At 53.3% G+C, this 17,369-nt stretch overlaps 1 protein-coding gene across 2 annotated transcripts in view; it reads left to right on the top strand.

Annotated features, from left to right (window-relative positions):
- EEFSEC (eukaryotic elongation factor, selenocysteine-tRNA specific) overlaps nucleotides 1-16,433 on the top strand; it is a 241,187-nt gene extending 224,754 nt beyond the window's left edge. For both annotated transcript variants that reach the window (XM_015587143.2, XM_015587145.2), the window contains exon 7: nucleotides 15,247-16,433. In XM_015587143.2, coding sequence (XP_015442629.1) covers nucleotides 15,247-15,437 — 191 coding nt within the window. In that variant the 3' untranslated portion in view covers nucleotides 15,438-16,433. The remainder of the gene's footprint in view (nucleotides 1-15,246) is intronic.
- The last annotated feature ends 936 nt before the right edge of the window (nucleotides 16,434-17,369 follow it).

Below are 17,369 nucleotides of genomic sequence, written 5' to 3' on the forward strand. Positions count from 1 at the left end.
GGCCTAAGCCGATCTCAGGCCTAGAGCACATGTGCACTAAGTCACCTGGAGTGGCCAGCTGTGGGCCCACAGGCAGCACTTTGTGCTTTCAGCTTGCGGAGCACAGACCACCTGAAGTAATGCCACCAACCCAGGCACTGATGATGACTGCCGACATTTGGGAAGGGCTCGCCACATGCCAGGCAGGTGCTGGATCAGCTCTTCACATACAGCATCTTCACATACATCTACAACAAGCTCTAACAGCTTCCTGAGTCTAAAGCCTCATGAGAACTCTGGCTAGGCACTTCTCAGAGTCACCAGAATGGAGAAGGCCATGCATTCATGGAGCTTTCCTACACGCCATGCCCCTTATCTGGCATGAACCCTCATATTGACTGTGTGTGTTAGAGATTGTGCCCATTTCCCAGAAGAGAGAACAGAGGTGGACTGCCTGCCTCGAGAAAGCACACAGCAAGCCCATGTTGGGACTAGGCTATGTGGATCCAATCCCACCCTCTTTTTCACGTGGGTAGGCAGGCCGCCACTTAAATAACCGAAGTTGGGTTGGTAGGGTGGCTGAGTTGGTGGGCACAAGCAAGGTGCCATCGACTTGGATTTTAGTCCTAGAAGGAGGAAAGCCAGGTACAGTAGGTATACTGCTCCCAAATGGCTTCATTTTATAATAGAAGGCACTGACCCTGAATTTTTTTTTGTATCATCATAGTTACCCATGTCTTATGAAAGTGTTTTGCTCCAGGAAAATGTAGTGAGGGCTTTCCTGCCTACGTAGAGAACTCTGAATATAATTTATACTGTCTTGACAATTCAAGCTTGTGATGAAGACAACAGTGTGGGACTTAGAGGAGTTGTTCCATAGGGCCTGAACTGATGCCCAATAAATGAGTTGGATGGACCATTCTGGGTTCAAGTATATAGAGGTGGATGAGGGCTGCAGGGTGGTGGGCAGGTGGCCTAGCATCTCAAGGTTGGAAGCACCTTTGGGGGTCAGCCAGAGAGGCCATCCCAACCCAGGAAGGGCGGGGGCTCTTCTACCTCTTGGGAAAATGGTGGAAGCTAGTGCTTCAAGGAGATCTCCACAGCTCATGGCTGGAGATGATTTCATTTCTGGCCTTTTGGAAGCAATGAGCAGACCAGCAGCCACTGTCTTCAGAGATTAAGACTTCAGCTGCTTGCCTAAGGCTGTGCAGTTAGTTCAATCACTTGATGCTACTGGCTGAGCACCTACTTTGTGTCTAGTAATGCACTGAGTGCTGTGGCCACAGACCCGATCTGGCAGAGCTTCCATCCCAGTACGAGAGCTACCACTCAACTAAGTTAGAGTGTCAACGTCAGTGCTGATAGCACTGAGACACAGGTTGCTGATGGCAGAGACGTAGGGTGCTTTGCTTCCTTGTAGACAGTGGCCAGGGGAGGCCCTGCTGCTAAGATGGCATCTGAACAGAGGCTTGGTGAGGTGTGGGGAGCCCCAGGAAAGAGCATGTGTGTGCCCATGGATGTGCATGTGCATGCCTGCGTGGTGTAGGGTGTGGGCCCCTGGAAGATTTAGAGGAGGTGTGGGTCTACCTCTTGTTGACAAGGCAAACACGGAGCATAGGGGTGCAGCTGGGCTTTCAGCCTGCTCTAGTATACTGCCTTTCCAGAGGCCAGCCAGCAGGGCATCATCTTTCAGGTGCTCAGCCCAGCGTGAACTCGTGTTCTGTTTAGGCTTCATAATTTAACAGTTCTCCACATGTCACTCTTCCTTCTCTGGCAGTCAAAGCTCTAACCTCTCTACTTTCCAAAACAAAGAAAAGGGACTCAGAGTTCCCAGAGGCCTCTCTGCATCTGAGATGAAAAATCTTGGAGGCTCTGCATCCTGCTCCAGTCCTGCCTCTCTCATCCATAGTCTGGACCAAAGGGTTAAGTAAAAACTGCTGAAGTGTACCTGGAGGCTATTGCCCTCACCTCAGCCCGGCTGTGGTTTGCCACACACGCACATACTGCAGCACGGGCTCTGCTCTGCTTTTTCCTCCACCCTGTCCCTCCCTCTCCCGCCCCTTCCCAATCTCACACGTATCTCCTATAATGCCTGGGCAAATGCCGTCTCCTCTACAGAAAAAATGTTTGCTGAATAAATAAGTGAGTGAAGAGTGAATGGGAAATGTTAGAGGCCTCAATGCCAGACAGTGGCTACTGGTGTACTCGTTGCTTCCAAAAGGCTAGAAATGAAATCATCACCAGCCCTGAGCTGTGGAGATCTCCTTGAAGCACCAGCTTCCACCATCTTCCCAAGAGATAGAAGAGCCCCTGCCCTTCCTGGGTTGGATTGGCCTCTCTGGTGCCTCCAACTTTGAGATACTAGGCCACTTGCCCACTACCCTGCTGTCCTTGCCCAATACCATGCCCCAACCAGCACAGCCATGGGCTTCATGCTGAGCAGAGTAACGGAGGCTCTCCAAGTTCCCAGGCTATTCATCAGTCTTCCCCCTTCCACCACACTACACTGGTGACTATTTAACAGGCCTTCAGAGGGTCATAGAGGTGACGTGCCTAGCACATAGGATGCTGCGGGGGCCTGCCCTAGGCTTACTCTCTGCAGAGTTCCATGTGCCCCAGACTGGTTTGGGACACCATGATTGGAGAAGCAGGTAGTGGGTACAGCCCCTCTCCCCGGGGCCCTGCCAGTGTTTGCTATCTCCTAGCCTTCCAGGTTCCTCTTGGCCTGTCAGGGTCTTCATAAGACTGTGGCTTCCTCTGAGCCCAGCCTTGGTCTACCTTAGCCCCTTCTCTGACACCCACAAAGGACCATGCATGTGCAGACACTCCTCTGTAGGCATGAGGCCATGTGTGGCAACTCACACCTCAGTACCAGTAGCACAGGTGCCTGACATTTAAGGTCTCCACAAACTTAATTTGGAAAAACAGAGGACAAAGACATAGTTTCCAAGGCTGAAGAAGACAGGGAACATTGCCAGAGTCCCTCTCTGTGCCATGCTCTCTGCAGGGGTCTGATGTCAATCCACTCACTGCCTCCCTGAGGAGCTATTCCCCACTCCCCACCAAAGCAGGGGCATTGTTTGGTCCTTTTCACAGACATGGAAACTGAGGTACAGGGGGGCCATCCCCCAAGTACCCAGCAGAACTGGGAGCTCCTGACCTTGTGACCTTCCCATAGCTGGTTGTGGTGCAAGGCAAAGCCCAGGAAATAGGCCATGATGGCAGCCATTCCTTGGTACACAGGCTGTGATTCCCAGACGAGAACAGCCATGTGTTCATACTGGCACAGAGACACCACAGATGGCTCAGTACTGTTATTGGTACATTCTCCCCTGTCCCATGGAACCCTGACTCCTGAGGATAGAGGGACGCCTGGTTGGAAGTACTCCAAGCTGAAGCCTACACACTCCCCCAGACTCTAGGGCAGCCTCCCCAGATGTAAAATAGCCCCACCAATCCCTGATGAAGGATCTGAGCCCTGTGGCCACAAAGAGATTGAATCACACACAGAACCACAGTGGTTTGGAAGAAGGACACACACCAGATAGGGGTCCACATCAGCCCATCAGCAACTCATGGGACAGCACTGAGCCAGAGGAGGGCACTCCATCCCCATCATGCCTACAGGGAGCCCCAGGGCTGGTGGCAGTGGACAGTGAGCCATGAGACAATTACAATGCAAAGTGTAGAGGGATAAGGACCAGGATGTGGGGAGGAAGCAGTGATGCCACTAATAGGTACCTACCCTGTGCCAGGCCCCATGCTGAATGTGGGAGACTCAAGTGGGCATGAGGGCTGAGATGGAGAGAGCCAGCCCAGGGCCTGATATCAGGCAGACACACAGCAGAAAGCTGTCAAACAGACCTGGTATGCATGCAATAACAGTACAGCCAGTCTCAGAGAGTGTGCTGGGTGTTAGTAGGGTAAGGGTGCCCAAATGTCAGGAGGGCGGATCAGCCCCCCACACACACTGACCTCCCTGGACCCAAGCCTGGGACTTTCTTTTTGAGGGCGATGCATGTGCACATGACTCATTGTGCCCATGTAGACAGGTGGCCAGCCCTGTGTTCACCCCAGCTACAGCCAGGGAAGGGGTAAACCATGGAAGCCTATAGCTGTCAAGAACATGGACAGGGACTACTGAAGCTCACCACCCTCCCTTCCCTGTCAGCTAAAGAGGACAGCCAGCCCCTGCCCTGCCCACCCCTCTCCCCCACTCTGGAAAGCAGGCTGATACAGTAATCAGGATGCCACATATGGACCCTGGAAGATGAGTACTCCCCAGGCCTTTGTTCACCTTCATTATTCAGGTTTTTTTCCCCTGTCATAAAAATGACATTTTTAATATGTGGAATTTTTTTTTAAGAAAAGCAATATGAAGAAGACTTTTATTGTCAATAAGCTCTACTTTTTTAACCAGTTATCTTAGTTTCTGCTCTAGGTATTTTAATTGAAGATTAACTGCTATTAAAGAGTACACATTTAAGGAGTGCATGTTTAGAGTATTAAAACTCTGCTCCCTCAGTTGTGGGGACAGTCTCCATGGGGGGCCATCAGGAACCATGCACTCCCCTACTGTCTGCCCTAGGTGCTGTCCACGGAGGAGGGCACAGGCAGGAGGGGCAGGTTGGGAAGAGTCAGGGGACCACAGTGGCCTCCTGGAGGCAGAGCCAGCTGTATGTCTTACTCCCATCATCCCTCATCCTGACCAAGGAGGAAAGCAAAGCTCAGAGTGAGGCAGTAGGGCCACCGTGTCACATGGCCTAACATCCAGACCCAGCCACAGGCTCAGGGCTCCATTTCTAGCAGCACTACATCACCCATCCCCTACTTGTCCCTTGTCCTCACTGCTCTCTGAGGCCTGGTCACTGTCCTCTGGCAATTACCTAAGACTGATTTAGTGGCCACTATGTTCCAGGAGCTGAACAGAACCTACTGAAGCCAGCAGTCCCCATCCTTTTTGGCACCAGGGACCGATGCTCCTATAAGAATCTAATGCCTGATGATCTGAGGTGGAGCTGAGGTGGTGATGCTAGTGCTGGGGAGTGGCTGCAAATACAGATGAAGCTTCGCTCATTCACAGGCTGCTCACCTCCTATTGTGCAACCCTATTCCTAACAGGTCATGGCCCAGAGATTAGGGACCCCTACTCTAGGGAGTCTCTTGTTCAAGAGGTGTGTTTGTGTACATGCTGGTGCATGTGTGCATGCATGTGAGTGTGCATGCACATGTTTGTGCATCACTGTCAGTCTGGCCGAAAGGTGGCCCTCTTCGCTGCTGTCTGATAGAAGAGAGATGGCCCCTTACCTCCAGCTACCTAGAAAAGAACTTGTGTCATCACTTCTCTGCCACTATGTGGCCTTGGGAGAGTCATATTGTATCCCGGGGCCTCAATTTCCACCTCTAATGATGGAGTTGATGGTGTACCCTCCTTGTGTGAGTTGAGGAAAAGTGCTTTTCCAAACCTTCCTGGACCAGGCCTTGTGCCAGACTGTGGGATCTAGTCTCTGCCCTCAGAGAGCCACCTTTGGTTAGAAAAGGGAGCTCACATGCATGCACCTGTGGAGGTCATGCGGGGTCAGGACCAAAGCCCGTGGGCACCAGGCCATGGTGCAGCAGAGAGGAGTCCAGCTCAAACCAGACTGAGTTTTCACTCAGCCCACCACATATGTCATCCCTGTGTGCCTCAGTTTCCTTGCATATAAGCAGTCCCCTGAGGAGTAGTTGTGGAGTTGATGAGCATTGTTATGAAAGAGTTCTTTGAACAGGGCCTGGCATATGGTAAAGGCACCCCCAACGTTAGCTGGTGTTCTTTTCATGATTTTCAAGAAATGGCTGGTGCCCAACTTTGGGGCAGTGTGGGTCAGGCCTGCCTTACACAAGATGGTCTTTCCACTTCAGGCCTCCTCTCTGCTATTTAAGCTACTTTCAGTGTCTTTCTGAGCTGTGGCCAAGGCCATTAGGCTCCCCCCAACTCATTGGCAGCTGGAGCAGAGCAGCTCCCAGGGCTTGTCTCTGGAAGTCTCTGGAGATGAGTTGCCTACTCATCTAGCCCACACTGCTTACTCACACTGCCTGAGGTGTGGTGGCCTCCAGCCATGCCATTTTGCCTTTTGCCAACTGCTCCCCACTCAGAGGCAATTTCAGCCCTTTGGCCAGGTCCACAGCCAGACTCTCAGGCCTGTGACATGTGGACAGCTTTGTAAAGCCCTGGGTCTTAATGGAAATCATTGCTGTGTGACCTTGGATGGTTACTTCCCCTGCCTAGAAAGTGACTTACTTATAGAATATCTGCTGATCTGTGCAGCCCAACTCACTCAGCTCCCTCCCTCCCTCTGCCCTGGAGCACTGCAGGGATCCAGCCAGGCCCAGTCCCTATACTCTAGACTTCCCTCTCCACTCAGAGACTTTGTCAAACCTCAGCCCAAGGCCCAGCCAAAAGAGTCCCCGGGAGCAGTTCTGCCTGGGCTCGCCTTTTGGAAACTCGGCTACTCGGAGGCAGCTCAGCTCCTTCCCCAAGTTGCAGGGCCTCTACCCAGAATACCCCCCACCCACTCATGGAGCTCCTGGCCCATACCCCCTGAACAGTCAGATACCCACATGGCTGTTTCCACCTGTGCTTATAGGGAGCATGAGCTGAAGGAAAGGGACTAGGGTCCAGGCTCCCTGAGTACTAAGGAGCAGGCCACCAGATCTGGGTGAGCTCGGTATGTGGGATGAGAGGGTAAATGCACTCCTGCCTCCTCCCCCACCACGACCTCTGATATCCTGCTCTCCAAGCCTCCTATAGATTGACAGGGCCTGACTTGGCTATGGAAGGGTGATTAGGAGCCAGACAAGCAGATAGATGAGTTCTGACTCCCTTCAAGGGGGAGTTTGACTTTGAGAGAGAGCCAGCTGTCAGGGCCCGGCCCACTGGCAGACAAGACAGAGTATTGGTGGGCCAAGGTTGCCAGTAGTGTCCCTTTCTGGAGCTGCTAGCTCCAGAGACCCAAGGTCTGGATGTGGGGCAGATTGTGTAGGGCCTTGGTCCCTATGGAGGAGGGAAGCCAGAAAGGCATCAGAGAAGGCCAAACCAAGATATTAAACCTTTCCCTGAGAGACTAAAGGAAGAGTAGGGTTTTACAGGTAGATAGCATCATGGGTCTCCCAGGCTGAAGGAGCACCTATATAGAGCCAGGGCAAGGGTTAATAGTAGGGCCCTGTGCAGGGGTGAATGGTGCTGGTGAGAAAGCGCTGGATCTGCAGGAGGCAGTTGATGAGGAGCTGCTTAGAGGAATTTGGACTGAGGAATGGTTGAAGATTTCTGAGCTGGGAGGGATGATCAGGTTTTGTTCTGGAAGGATCTCTTTGACCATAGACACAAGAGCAGATCAGTAGTGAGAGCTAGTGGGAGAACAGCCTGGTGGCTCCTGCCAGGAGGCCAGGGTCCACGGCCCCAGTGCCAGAAACCGCTCCTGCAGGACCTACTGGGGCACTGAGGGAAGGGACCCCTGAGGAGCCCAAAGCAAGCCAGCAGAGCTGCCAAGTAGGCTCCCTACTCTCAGCTGTACGACCTCAGGCAAGGGTTTAAACCTTGCCTAAGCTTCCAGGCTGCACACCAGGAATGGCCTTCATTAGCCCTACAGCCAAATCAGGGGGATATGGCCCCACCCCAGGTGGATATCATGACTACCCTGGGCCTCTCCCGAGAGGGATACACGGGAGCCAGTGTTGGATGATATTAGGTAGTTCAGAACCCCTGCCAAACCCACACCAACTGTGCCTGTCCCCCAAACACCCACCCCTCTGTGTGATAACAAACTTTCCTTCACTTCAGCTACTCTTCTAATTGAGCTTCTGTCTGATTCTAGAAACCATTTCAGAATGGTTTTGTTTTTGCCTTAAAACAGAATCTTTCCTTCCACATAATGCACTGGTTTTCCCTCCCCATGCACCCCCAATCTCCAAAGACTTGACTACCTTATTATTTCAATTTATACAGTTGGGAAAAGATTTCTGCAAAGGGTCTTTTTTTGTTTTTGAAGAATTCATCATTGATGCTAAGAAGCTTAATATAAATTAAAGAAGGAATTAGGCAACATTAAGACATCAAAATGGGGGTATGGGCACCAACTGCCTCACTTCCACCCAATCAAAGGCGACACATGGAGCCTGTCGAGTGTGCGCTCCAGAACCTCAGAAAGCACGATTCACGATTCCAATAAAGGGCCTGTTCTGTCCCCTGCCTTCCCTTAATTCCCTTTGTTTCAGGGACAGCAGAGAACATTTCTGATAAAAACTTAATCACCTTATCTTTTAAAGCAAATTGTGTCTTTGTTTACATGCAGGACCCATAGCTAGAAGAGAAAAGAGGGAAAACTAGGTGGCTGTCCACTCCAGCCAGCCACTTAAAGGCTTCTGCTCCCAAGGATAAACTCAGAAACCAGGCCTGACTGGGAGATGTCAGAGGATTCTAAGGTTACCACCACCCCTCAAAGAGGAGTTTAGGGATTTAACAGGAAGGGAGCCGACTGGTATCCAGGCTCTCTCTCTCAGCCAGTCTCCCCTTTCTCTACCCAAGCGGCACTCACACTGGCCCCTTTTGCCAGCCCAGCCCTCCCAGTCTGGCCTACCCCTGGCCTCATCCTCAGCAGTGCATCCTGCACAGGCCATTATGTTGGCCACATCAGAGGTCTTGTCAGGTCCTGCACCACCCATACCTCCCATGATCACCTGTGACCTATTTGGGGTGACTTCAAAATTGGGGACAGGTGGGCAGAGACCTCTCTCTTCAGGTGAAGTGTGATACTGGAGCCCACTGTGTAGCAGTACAGCTGCCCTGTTTGAGGGACCTCAGCCCGACTGCTCAGGGCCACCTTATTGAGAGAGGTCCCCTCCTTTGAGCAGCCGCTCCTGCTCACAGGGTTAGCATCCAGTTCTTACTCAAGGCCTGGCTGAATTCAAGACCTTGTATGGCCACCCAGCTCCAGCTACCCCATACGTCAGTCCAGCCCAACTGCCAGGCATGTACCTCTGAGCTCCCTAGTCTATCTGTCATCTCCAGATGCTGACCCCAAAAACGGCCTCGCCCCTTGCCCGGGCTCTCTTTCTGCCCTGTCATTTCAGCCTCTCTTCAGAGCTGCTTATTCCAGGAGGGGGCAAGCGCTGGAGTGGCTAGAGTTAGCTACAGCCCCATGGGGCCACCAAGGGGGCTAGCGACCCCAAGTTGCTTGCAAGGGTTCAATTCCCACTGGGAGGGTACAAGCCACCCACCAGTGTGGAGGCCCCTCTTGCATTCTGTCCCCCAACATGAAAGCGACACCAGCAGTTGGAGGCAATTTACCAGCCTTTGATGGTCATGTCAGGGCAGCACCCATGGCCAGGGCTTGGGAAACAGTTGTGCTTCCCGCATTCTTCCCTGATTACCCCCAGCCTGAGCCAAGACCCAGCAGCCTCCAGCCCACTATGCCTTTGTGTGGAGTTGGCGCTCAGTGAGAAAGGCCAGCCTGGCCCTGGGAGAGTGTTCCCAAGGAAAGCCATGGGCAGCAATGTCAGCCCCAGGGTCATGCTGGCCCACCCCCGCTGCCTCCTTGATCTGAGCTCATCAGGAGTAGAGCAGGGCTGCCGGGCTCCAAGAACCCCTAGACTTGGGGAGAAGGAGCAGGGGATGTCAGCTGAGACCCTGTGGAATGATGGTCATAGTCTGAACCTCACACGCATGCTGCATTTATTTCACCCTCTTGCCCACCCTGCCGTGCTCCAAGTCACATGAGGTGGGAGCCTGCTCTCTGAGTCTGGGCATCTCAGTGGGCCACAGGCTTTCAGATAGTTAATATCTTATCTTGGAAGTTTGAGACTCTGTTGGACCTCTTCTTTTTGCTGCCCTGCACTCCTGGGTGAGACTATTCATTTCCTGTTTTCATCCAGCAAACCCTCCCTGAGCCCACATGCCAGGCCCCGTGCCCAGCACTAGAGAGGTAGTCCTAACAGACCACCAAGGAGATGAAAACATAAAGCAAAAACCACACTAAGTAGGGTTCCAGGAGGGATCCCACTCAGCCTGGACAGGTAAGGGGGAGCCTTCATTTGGAGAGAATGGCTTAGCAGGAGTTGTCCAGACAGAAAAAGCCAGAAAAGTGTTCCAGACAAAAGGAGTGCATTAATGAGGGCCTGATTGATTTCTTCTGGTTGAAGCATGGAGCATGGTTGGAGATGGGGCTAGGGAGTGAGCAGAGGTGAGGCGCAGAGGGAGGCACATGCTGGATGATGCAGAGTTGCAGATGCCAAGTAAGAGGACTCTATGCCTGGCGGTAGAACCAAGCCCAGATTATGTGTCTGTGCCTTAGAGCAGCCCCTTCACAGCAGAGGCGGGACCAGGAAGGGGCAAGGATAGAGAGCAGGGGGTGAGCCTTTGGGAGGTTGTGGAGGGTGAATTCCTAAGCCTGTGCCTGCTTTTGGTGCAGCAAGAATTACTAGTCTTGGTGCAGCAGCAATGTCAGAAACATGGACTTCCAGGACCTGAAAGGAGCCCTGAGCATTGCATGCCTCATGGTTCTACTCAGCCCTGTCCTTTACCAGGCAGCGCTGGAGAGCTGTAGAGACCATACCATGGCCGAGATGGTGGTGAGCTTCCTGGCCCAGACAGCTCTGAGAGCCTTCACCACCTGCCCTCCCTCCCTGCCCATCCCCCTGGGGCCCTCTCCCTCTTCTCTGCTGCCTCCCTAACCCATCAGTTTAGCAGCCAGACTACACTAGGAGGGCACTGCCTCTTCTGGGTGCAGGAGGCCATGCCAATAGCCCTGTAGTAGACAGCCCTGTGAGTCAGAGTAGAAACTTGGGAAATAAAGAAAAGTAGAGGGAAGAAGAAAGTGTTGTTTGTAACTGTACTCCTGACCCCAGATGGCCTAATGGATAGCCTTCTAGTCTTTTCTTTCTTCATCCCAGGACTGGAGCCGAACTCACAAAAATTTTGATTCCAGCATGTTTTTAATTAACATTATAACATCAGTCTTCTTTGTGTAACTTTAAACTTTTCTCAGGTGTCACTTTTCATGTCCCAGAACATTTTGCCACAGCAAATGCATGCTGGTCCTATCCTGACTGTGCTCCCCTTGGTCTCAGCATGCCCTCCCTGGTGAGCTCACAGACTGGGGATCAGGAAGCCTCACTGAGTTGGTCTTTCTCTGTCTCTCCAGAACTGAGTGACCTGGGGCCAGTTACAACTCTTCTGGGCCTGTTTCTTCTTCTACACTGCATTGTGAGGATTAAGCGCCTCCATGTGTGGTGACACAAATCTCCTGTTGCTTGATAGAACTGAATTCCTAGAATTGGGTTGCTGGGTCCATGCTGTGACCATTTGGGTTGCTTAACAGCCAGTGCTTGCCCAGCAGGGCCTCATTCAGTATTCATTCAGCAGTATTCTTTGAGCACCTATTACAGGTGATGTTCTAGGTGCTGGGCTTACAACGTGAATAGAGAGGGGGAAATCCTTGCTGAGATAGGATTTATATTTTAGCAGGGGCAAACAACCAATATCAAATTAGGAAATAATAGCATATGTTAGAAGATGATAATAGCTATGGAAAATAGAGTGAGGTAGGAGGGGTCAGGGCAGCAGAGGCGTGAAGGTGGTCAGGAAACCTTTATTAGGAGATGACTGTTGTACAGTGATTCCAGGGAGAGGTGAACCTGGGAGCCATTGGAACTCCTGGGGTAGGAATCTCTGAATGCACAGGCTCAGGTGGGAGTACATGTGACATGGAGCGAGGGTGCAGTTCAAAAAGTCATATGGGTCAGGTGGGAAGAGGGGGATATAGAAGTCAGAGGCCAGGAGCCATCCCAGGAGAGGCCACACACTGCTGCTCCACCCACGCGGCCTCCCAGAGAGAGGTTCCTAAGAGAGAATGGTATCTCCATGAGAGATTGTCCTACTTCCCTCTGTGTCCCCAGGGTCCATAGGAAATGCTTAGGAACCACTAGTGGATGCTGGGCAGATGGATGGTTGGCACTCAGGCACCACCCTCACCATTCTGTCCCCCTAGGTTGGTACATGGCTCCTGCAGGTCTCCAGGACCTTCCTTGGTTTGGGCTTCTGCAGAGCTAGGCACATGGGGTGCCTTATGGATGTGGTATGCTGCAGGCCACATGCCTTCACCCATCCTTGAGTGTCACACTCATATAACCCTTGGACTTGGCACTCAAACTCTCTTTGCTTCAGACTTTTGCCTGGGATCTCTGTGTGGCCAGCCCCATGTCTTCTGGCCCCCATTCCAGAATTCTTCCTCAGAGAAGTCTGCCCTTGGCACATGGGACTTGACTGCTGTCCCCTCCCAGGAACACAGTGGTTTTGTTTCCTTGATTGCCTGGTGGCTATCTAGATTATCTCACTGACTTGATTACGGTCTGCTCTTTCTCAGACTAGTAAACTCAGTGGGCCAGGTCCTGGTCTGCATGTTTCCCACCAGTGTCCCTCAGGCCTGGGGCATCCATGAATGTTTTTGAGTGAAAGTCCAGGAGCAGGATGGGAAGTTCAGCATGACTCCAGCCACCTAGCACCCTGACCTGCCCCTCACTTCCCTCCATTTGCCACTGCAAACAAAGCAGCTCCCATTGACATTAATGTGAATCCAAACAGCCCAGCAGCCCCAGCAGACAGGTCTCTATTGGTCAGGTTTTATGGGCGATGTGTTCATGCCACCTTGGAATGGAGTAGAGGTAAACAAGCCTGACCATCTCAAAAGAGCAATTAAATGGCCACTTCTTCACCAGTGCCAGATAGATTTTCCAGCTCTGTCTGCTTTAGGTAGTGGGAGATATGCACTGTATGTAACGAGAGCCATTTTGGGCGAGATGGGCCGCCGATTGAGCCACACCTGTCGCCCCAGCCTGACACAGACGCCGGGGAGCCCCGCACCTCTTCAGCCATCAGACCTCCTGGCACCAGAGGGAGACAGGCTGCCCATGCCATTTGTCAGGGTCTGGTGCCAGCCACCTTCTCTGTTTGCAGAAGGAAGACCGGGGCTCTGATTTGGAGAATCAGATACCTGCAGGACTGGCGCTTGCTCTTAGGGGCTGGCCCAGGGCCATTCCCACGCCCCACACCCCATCCCAGAGGCAAGGAGACCAGCAGGGTGTGGAGCCTGAGATTAGACATTGTGCCGCCTAGCAGGAGGGCTGCTCCCCTTGGTACAGACCCCCAAAGGCCCACCGTGTCCTGGAGCCCCGTTAATATCAGTTTGTGTCTCAGGGGATGCAGACTTTGCGATGGCTAGCAATCTCACCTCCATCTGTGGAGAGAGAAGCAGAGTCCTTCTTGCAGTGGGGAAGTCATTCAGAGCCTCCTAGCCACTGTTTTAAATGTTCAGGAGCTGCAGGACGGGTACAAAATGCTCTTACAACCTGCATTACCCTATAGAACCATTTTTGGGAGTCTACTTAAGGTGGATGCCCCCTAGAGTGACGGGCTGGGAGTAGTACCCTGCATTTGCCACAGATGCAGGCCCAGGGATCAAATCCTATCTCTTCTTGACTCACTGTGGGGCCTCGAGTAAGCCATCGCCCTCCTTGCTCTTCGGGCTCCATTTTCCCATCTGCAAAATTGAAGGGGTTGCTGAAATCATTAGCAAACATACATGGAGTGCCTGCCTAGTCTAAGCAAGAACTAACCCACCTGCCCCTGCCCCCCAGCACTCCCCTAATTGAGGCACACTGGGCCAGGTCCTCCCATCACTGAAGCTTGACACCTAAGCTCCATAGCTGGCTTCTCTTCTGAGCTAGCACCCAAGCAAGATGGGCCAGGGAGGAACCCCTTTAGGTGCTAGCAGACGTAGAGCACGGTGCCTACCCTCAACTTACCGCCAGATCTGGGCATCCACTGGCCGATGCAGCCCCACTAAGCAAATCAGAAGTGCCTCTGGGGGACACAGAGGCCTACCAGGACCCTTCATTTGGCAAGCAGGGTGTGGGATGAGCTCTATCCCACTTGCCCTCACCAGGTTATGAAGGCTTCATATCCAGCTCACCCAGAAGTCCCAGGTGCTGCCACCCAATGGGCCTGCTTGCTGCATACCAATCTCGTGGTGCTTCCTCAGCTCAGCCTTGCCACAGCCCTGCCAGCTTGCTCCCACCAGGGCCTCCTAGCATAGTTGTGGTGTTCACGGAGGGTGACAGCTTGTACCAGGGCTCTCCACTGATGTAGAGCTGCGGTGGGGCCTGGCATCTGTGCTCAGGGCCAGCTGAGTGGTCTCCTCCAGGCCAGCAGCCCACAAGGAGACTGTGCCGTACTACCACCAAGTAGATTCCTCATAAAAACAAGCCCCTGATAAAGGATACTATAACCTGGTATTTCAGGACAAGCAGGGTGGGAAAAGAAGAGTATTCCAGGCAGAGGGAACAGTATATGCAAAGGCTCAAGTGTGATGGGAGCCCAGGAGCAGCCCTGTGTTCCTCAAAGCTGCAAGGAAAGCACCAAAACAGTTGGGGGGGCGAGGGCGCTGGAAGATTTCCACTCAGTAGTTCAGCTAGAGGGAGTGAACAGAGAATCTGTACTGTAAATGAGCAAGTAAGACAGGGTGGGAAGCAGAGAGGCTGCTTCCACCCCCACTTGGGGACAGGGGAACAGCATCTATCTTCCAGAGCCCAGTGAGAAGGACCCCTAACAGGAGCTCTGGCCAAAAGAGTAGGGTCAACACCCTGGCCACTCTGTCCTCCTCCCTCTGCTCTGCTGAGGTTCCCATTAGCTGAACTCAACTAGAGGCCGAGGGCATGGGAGCCCACAGTGCCGTCAGCAGAGATCAGCATTTCAGGCCACAGAGCGGTGGAGAGTGGAAAACGCCTAGCCTGGTGGGCCTCAATTTTGAGGTATGGGTCTCAGCCTGAGTATGCCGGAAAGCAATGGGACCATTCAGAGCAGAGGAAGGACATGGACACCGGTTCTGGGGCTGATCCCCACGGGGCCCTGAGTCCAGGACGGGTGGGTAAGCAAGGGACCAGGAGACCAAGGCAGGAGACCTACTGAGCTCCAAGCTAGGCAGACCAGTAGCATAAACTAGTGTGGTGGGGTGGGTAAGATGCAAGGATTTAGGTGACAAAGTGGACCACAGTCCTCAGAGATCCATTGGCTGGGGAAGGAAGCAGAAGGGGCAAGCCCAGAGGGGCGTTGGGGGTCTGAGCTCGGCCTAAGGGTAGGTGGGTGTGAAGGTTGGCCAGTACAAGTGCCCATTCAGGGTATCAAGTGAGTAGCCTAGGGAGTGTCAGAATGACAGGGTCTTCCATTGTGCCTTGCAGGTGGCCTCAGCCCCGAGTCTAAGAAGATCCTGACACTCACCCTCAAGAAGCGGAGCCGGGCTGGCCGAGTGGAGGCAGCCAAGCAGGAGGAAGGCGTGGATCGGCCTGAGCCTGCGCAACATGTGGCACTCAGCCTATCTTTTAAGCGTTATGTCTTCGACACCCACAAGCGTATGGTCCAGTCTCCCTGAGTGCCCCAGTGATCATCCCTAGGACCACCATGCCCAGGCCTAAGCTAGGCCAGAGTGCCAAACACCCAACCAGACATGCCTTGACTTCCTGCAGTCTCCCCACAGCCCTATAGGCAGCAGGCCCCCCAGGCGCAGCGTTCAGCCCCAGTGAGAAGCCCAGGGAGTGGTGCGAAGCAGCGTCCTTCCACCCCTACACCCTCCCACTAAGGGATAGCATCCAAGGAAGAATGGGCCTCGGCTGGAGAGCTGGTAGCCAGCGTCTCCCAGGGTGCCCAGCTGGTGGCCTCATGGAGGGTCGCTCCCCACTCTGTCCTCATCTGGCTTCCGGGCACTTGCCAGCTGCAAATAAATGTCTCATGGTGTCCCCCACTGCCGGTCTCTCCGATTTCACCTGAGGGATCCCTCACCCATACCCAGGGCTTCTGCCAAGGTGGGCTGAGGAGTCCACAGGATATTGGACCCTAGGCCAGGCCGGGTAGCCTCTGGGGTCTCCTGGTCCTTCAGAGGGCATAGGGGTTCTCTGAGCATCTGAGTCCGAGAAGGACACCTACAGGATGTCAGGGTACAGTGGGGTACTGGGCCAGGGCATTGGGCAGAGGTAGGCTAAAGGGGTTTCTCTTCCATTCCGACTCTAGGAGTCCCTAGGTCCCTGCCTTCATGTTTGGGGCCCACATTCTCCCCTGAATATGAAGGTGAGGGCCGGTAACAGCCTTGCACAGAGCATACTGTAGGCCAGGGGAAGTGAGATCAGACCTTGCTCCTCTGCCCCCTGCACCCACCTTGAAGCCCAAGCTATTGATACTCAGAAAAGGGTGAAATGGCAGAACCAACTGATTGAGGGGAAAACAAAGCTTTTAAAGATATTCATAGGATGAACAGGTGTTCCAACGTTCCTTTATTTGGCCTCCAGACAGACGAAGAGGCCTCCCTTTTATCTCAGTAATTGGTTGTATTATACTTTAATTTTCAAAAATGGCATTAAAAATATGAACAGAGGCCGGTTTTGATCAAATGACTTAGAGTTGTTAAGCCCTGGCGCTGCCAGCAGAGAGGAAAAAAGGAGTGATGCTGCAGAACATGCTGTCCCTGTATGCGGTGGCCCACAGCAGGCAGCCCTCATTAGACACACTAGCAGTAGGACAGGGCCCCTTGTGAAAGGGTGCAGGTGAAGGTGGCTGGCCAAGACCCCCACAGGCCCTTGTAGGGACCCGTGAGGGGCAGCAGTCAAGGGCGACAGCTGAGACCTGGGTGGGCAGAGAGTGTCCAGGCCTGGCCCCCACTTCTCCCTGGGCTGGAAATGAACCGGAAGAAGAATTTGGGGAGAATGACACAAGGCCCTGAGCACGACTCCTTCTTCAGCTGTGGGATCCCAGGGGATCTGCCCCCCAGCTCCTGGGAGCCTTGCTGCCACCACCTGACGGGATGCCTCCAGTAATGGCAGTGGGCATGTTGCATGGCCCACCCTGCCACTATGGGCCAGGCTTTGGCCCCTCTTCTGTAACCCCCACCCCTGCCCAACAGACCATCTCCTTGGAGAGATGGTATCGTTGAACTGAGGCCACTCTAGCTCAGGGAGGCAGCAGGCTCCCAGTGAGGACTCCAGGGCAAGGCCCTGCAGCTCCTGCTCAGCCCATTGCTAGGGGAGCAGGATAGTCCTTTGTGAGTGCCTAATGGTGCCAGGTCCAGGACTGGCCACCTCCTGTGGCCACTCAGCTCTTTGGAGTAGACACAGATGGGTGGAGCTGGGGTCTTCAGGGACTTGCCTCTTAGATGAGGAAAACCCCATCCACCATCATTCTCAGAATGTGAGCAGCTGAGGCTGGAGAGGCTGAGTAACCCCACAGCCAGGCTGAGTCTTCCTTGGCCAAGGGCTGTGAGGCCAACCTCTCCATTCAGGCCCCTCTGGGGGTCCCTGCAACTTGGGATAGAGAA

The sequence above is a fragment of the Pteropus alecto genome, unplaced genomic scaffold (genome assembly GCF_000325575.1).
Source record: "Pteropus alecto unplaced genomic scaffold, ASM32557v1 scaffold191, whole genome shotgun sequence".
NCBI lineage: Eukaryota > Metazoa > Chordata > Mammalia > Chiroptera > Pteropodidae > Pteropus > Pteropus alecto.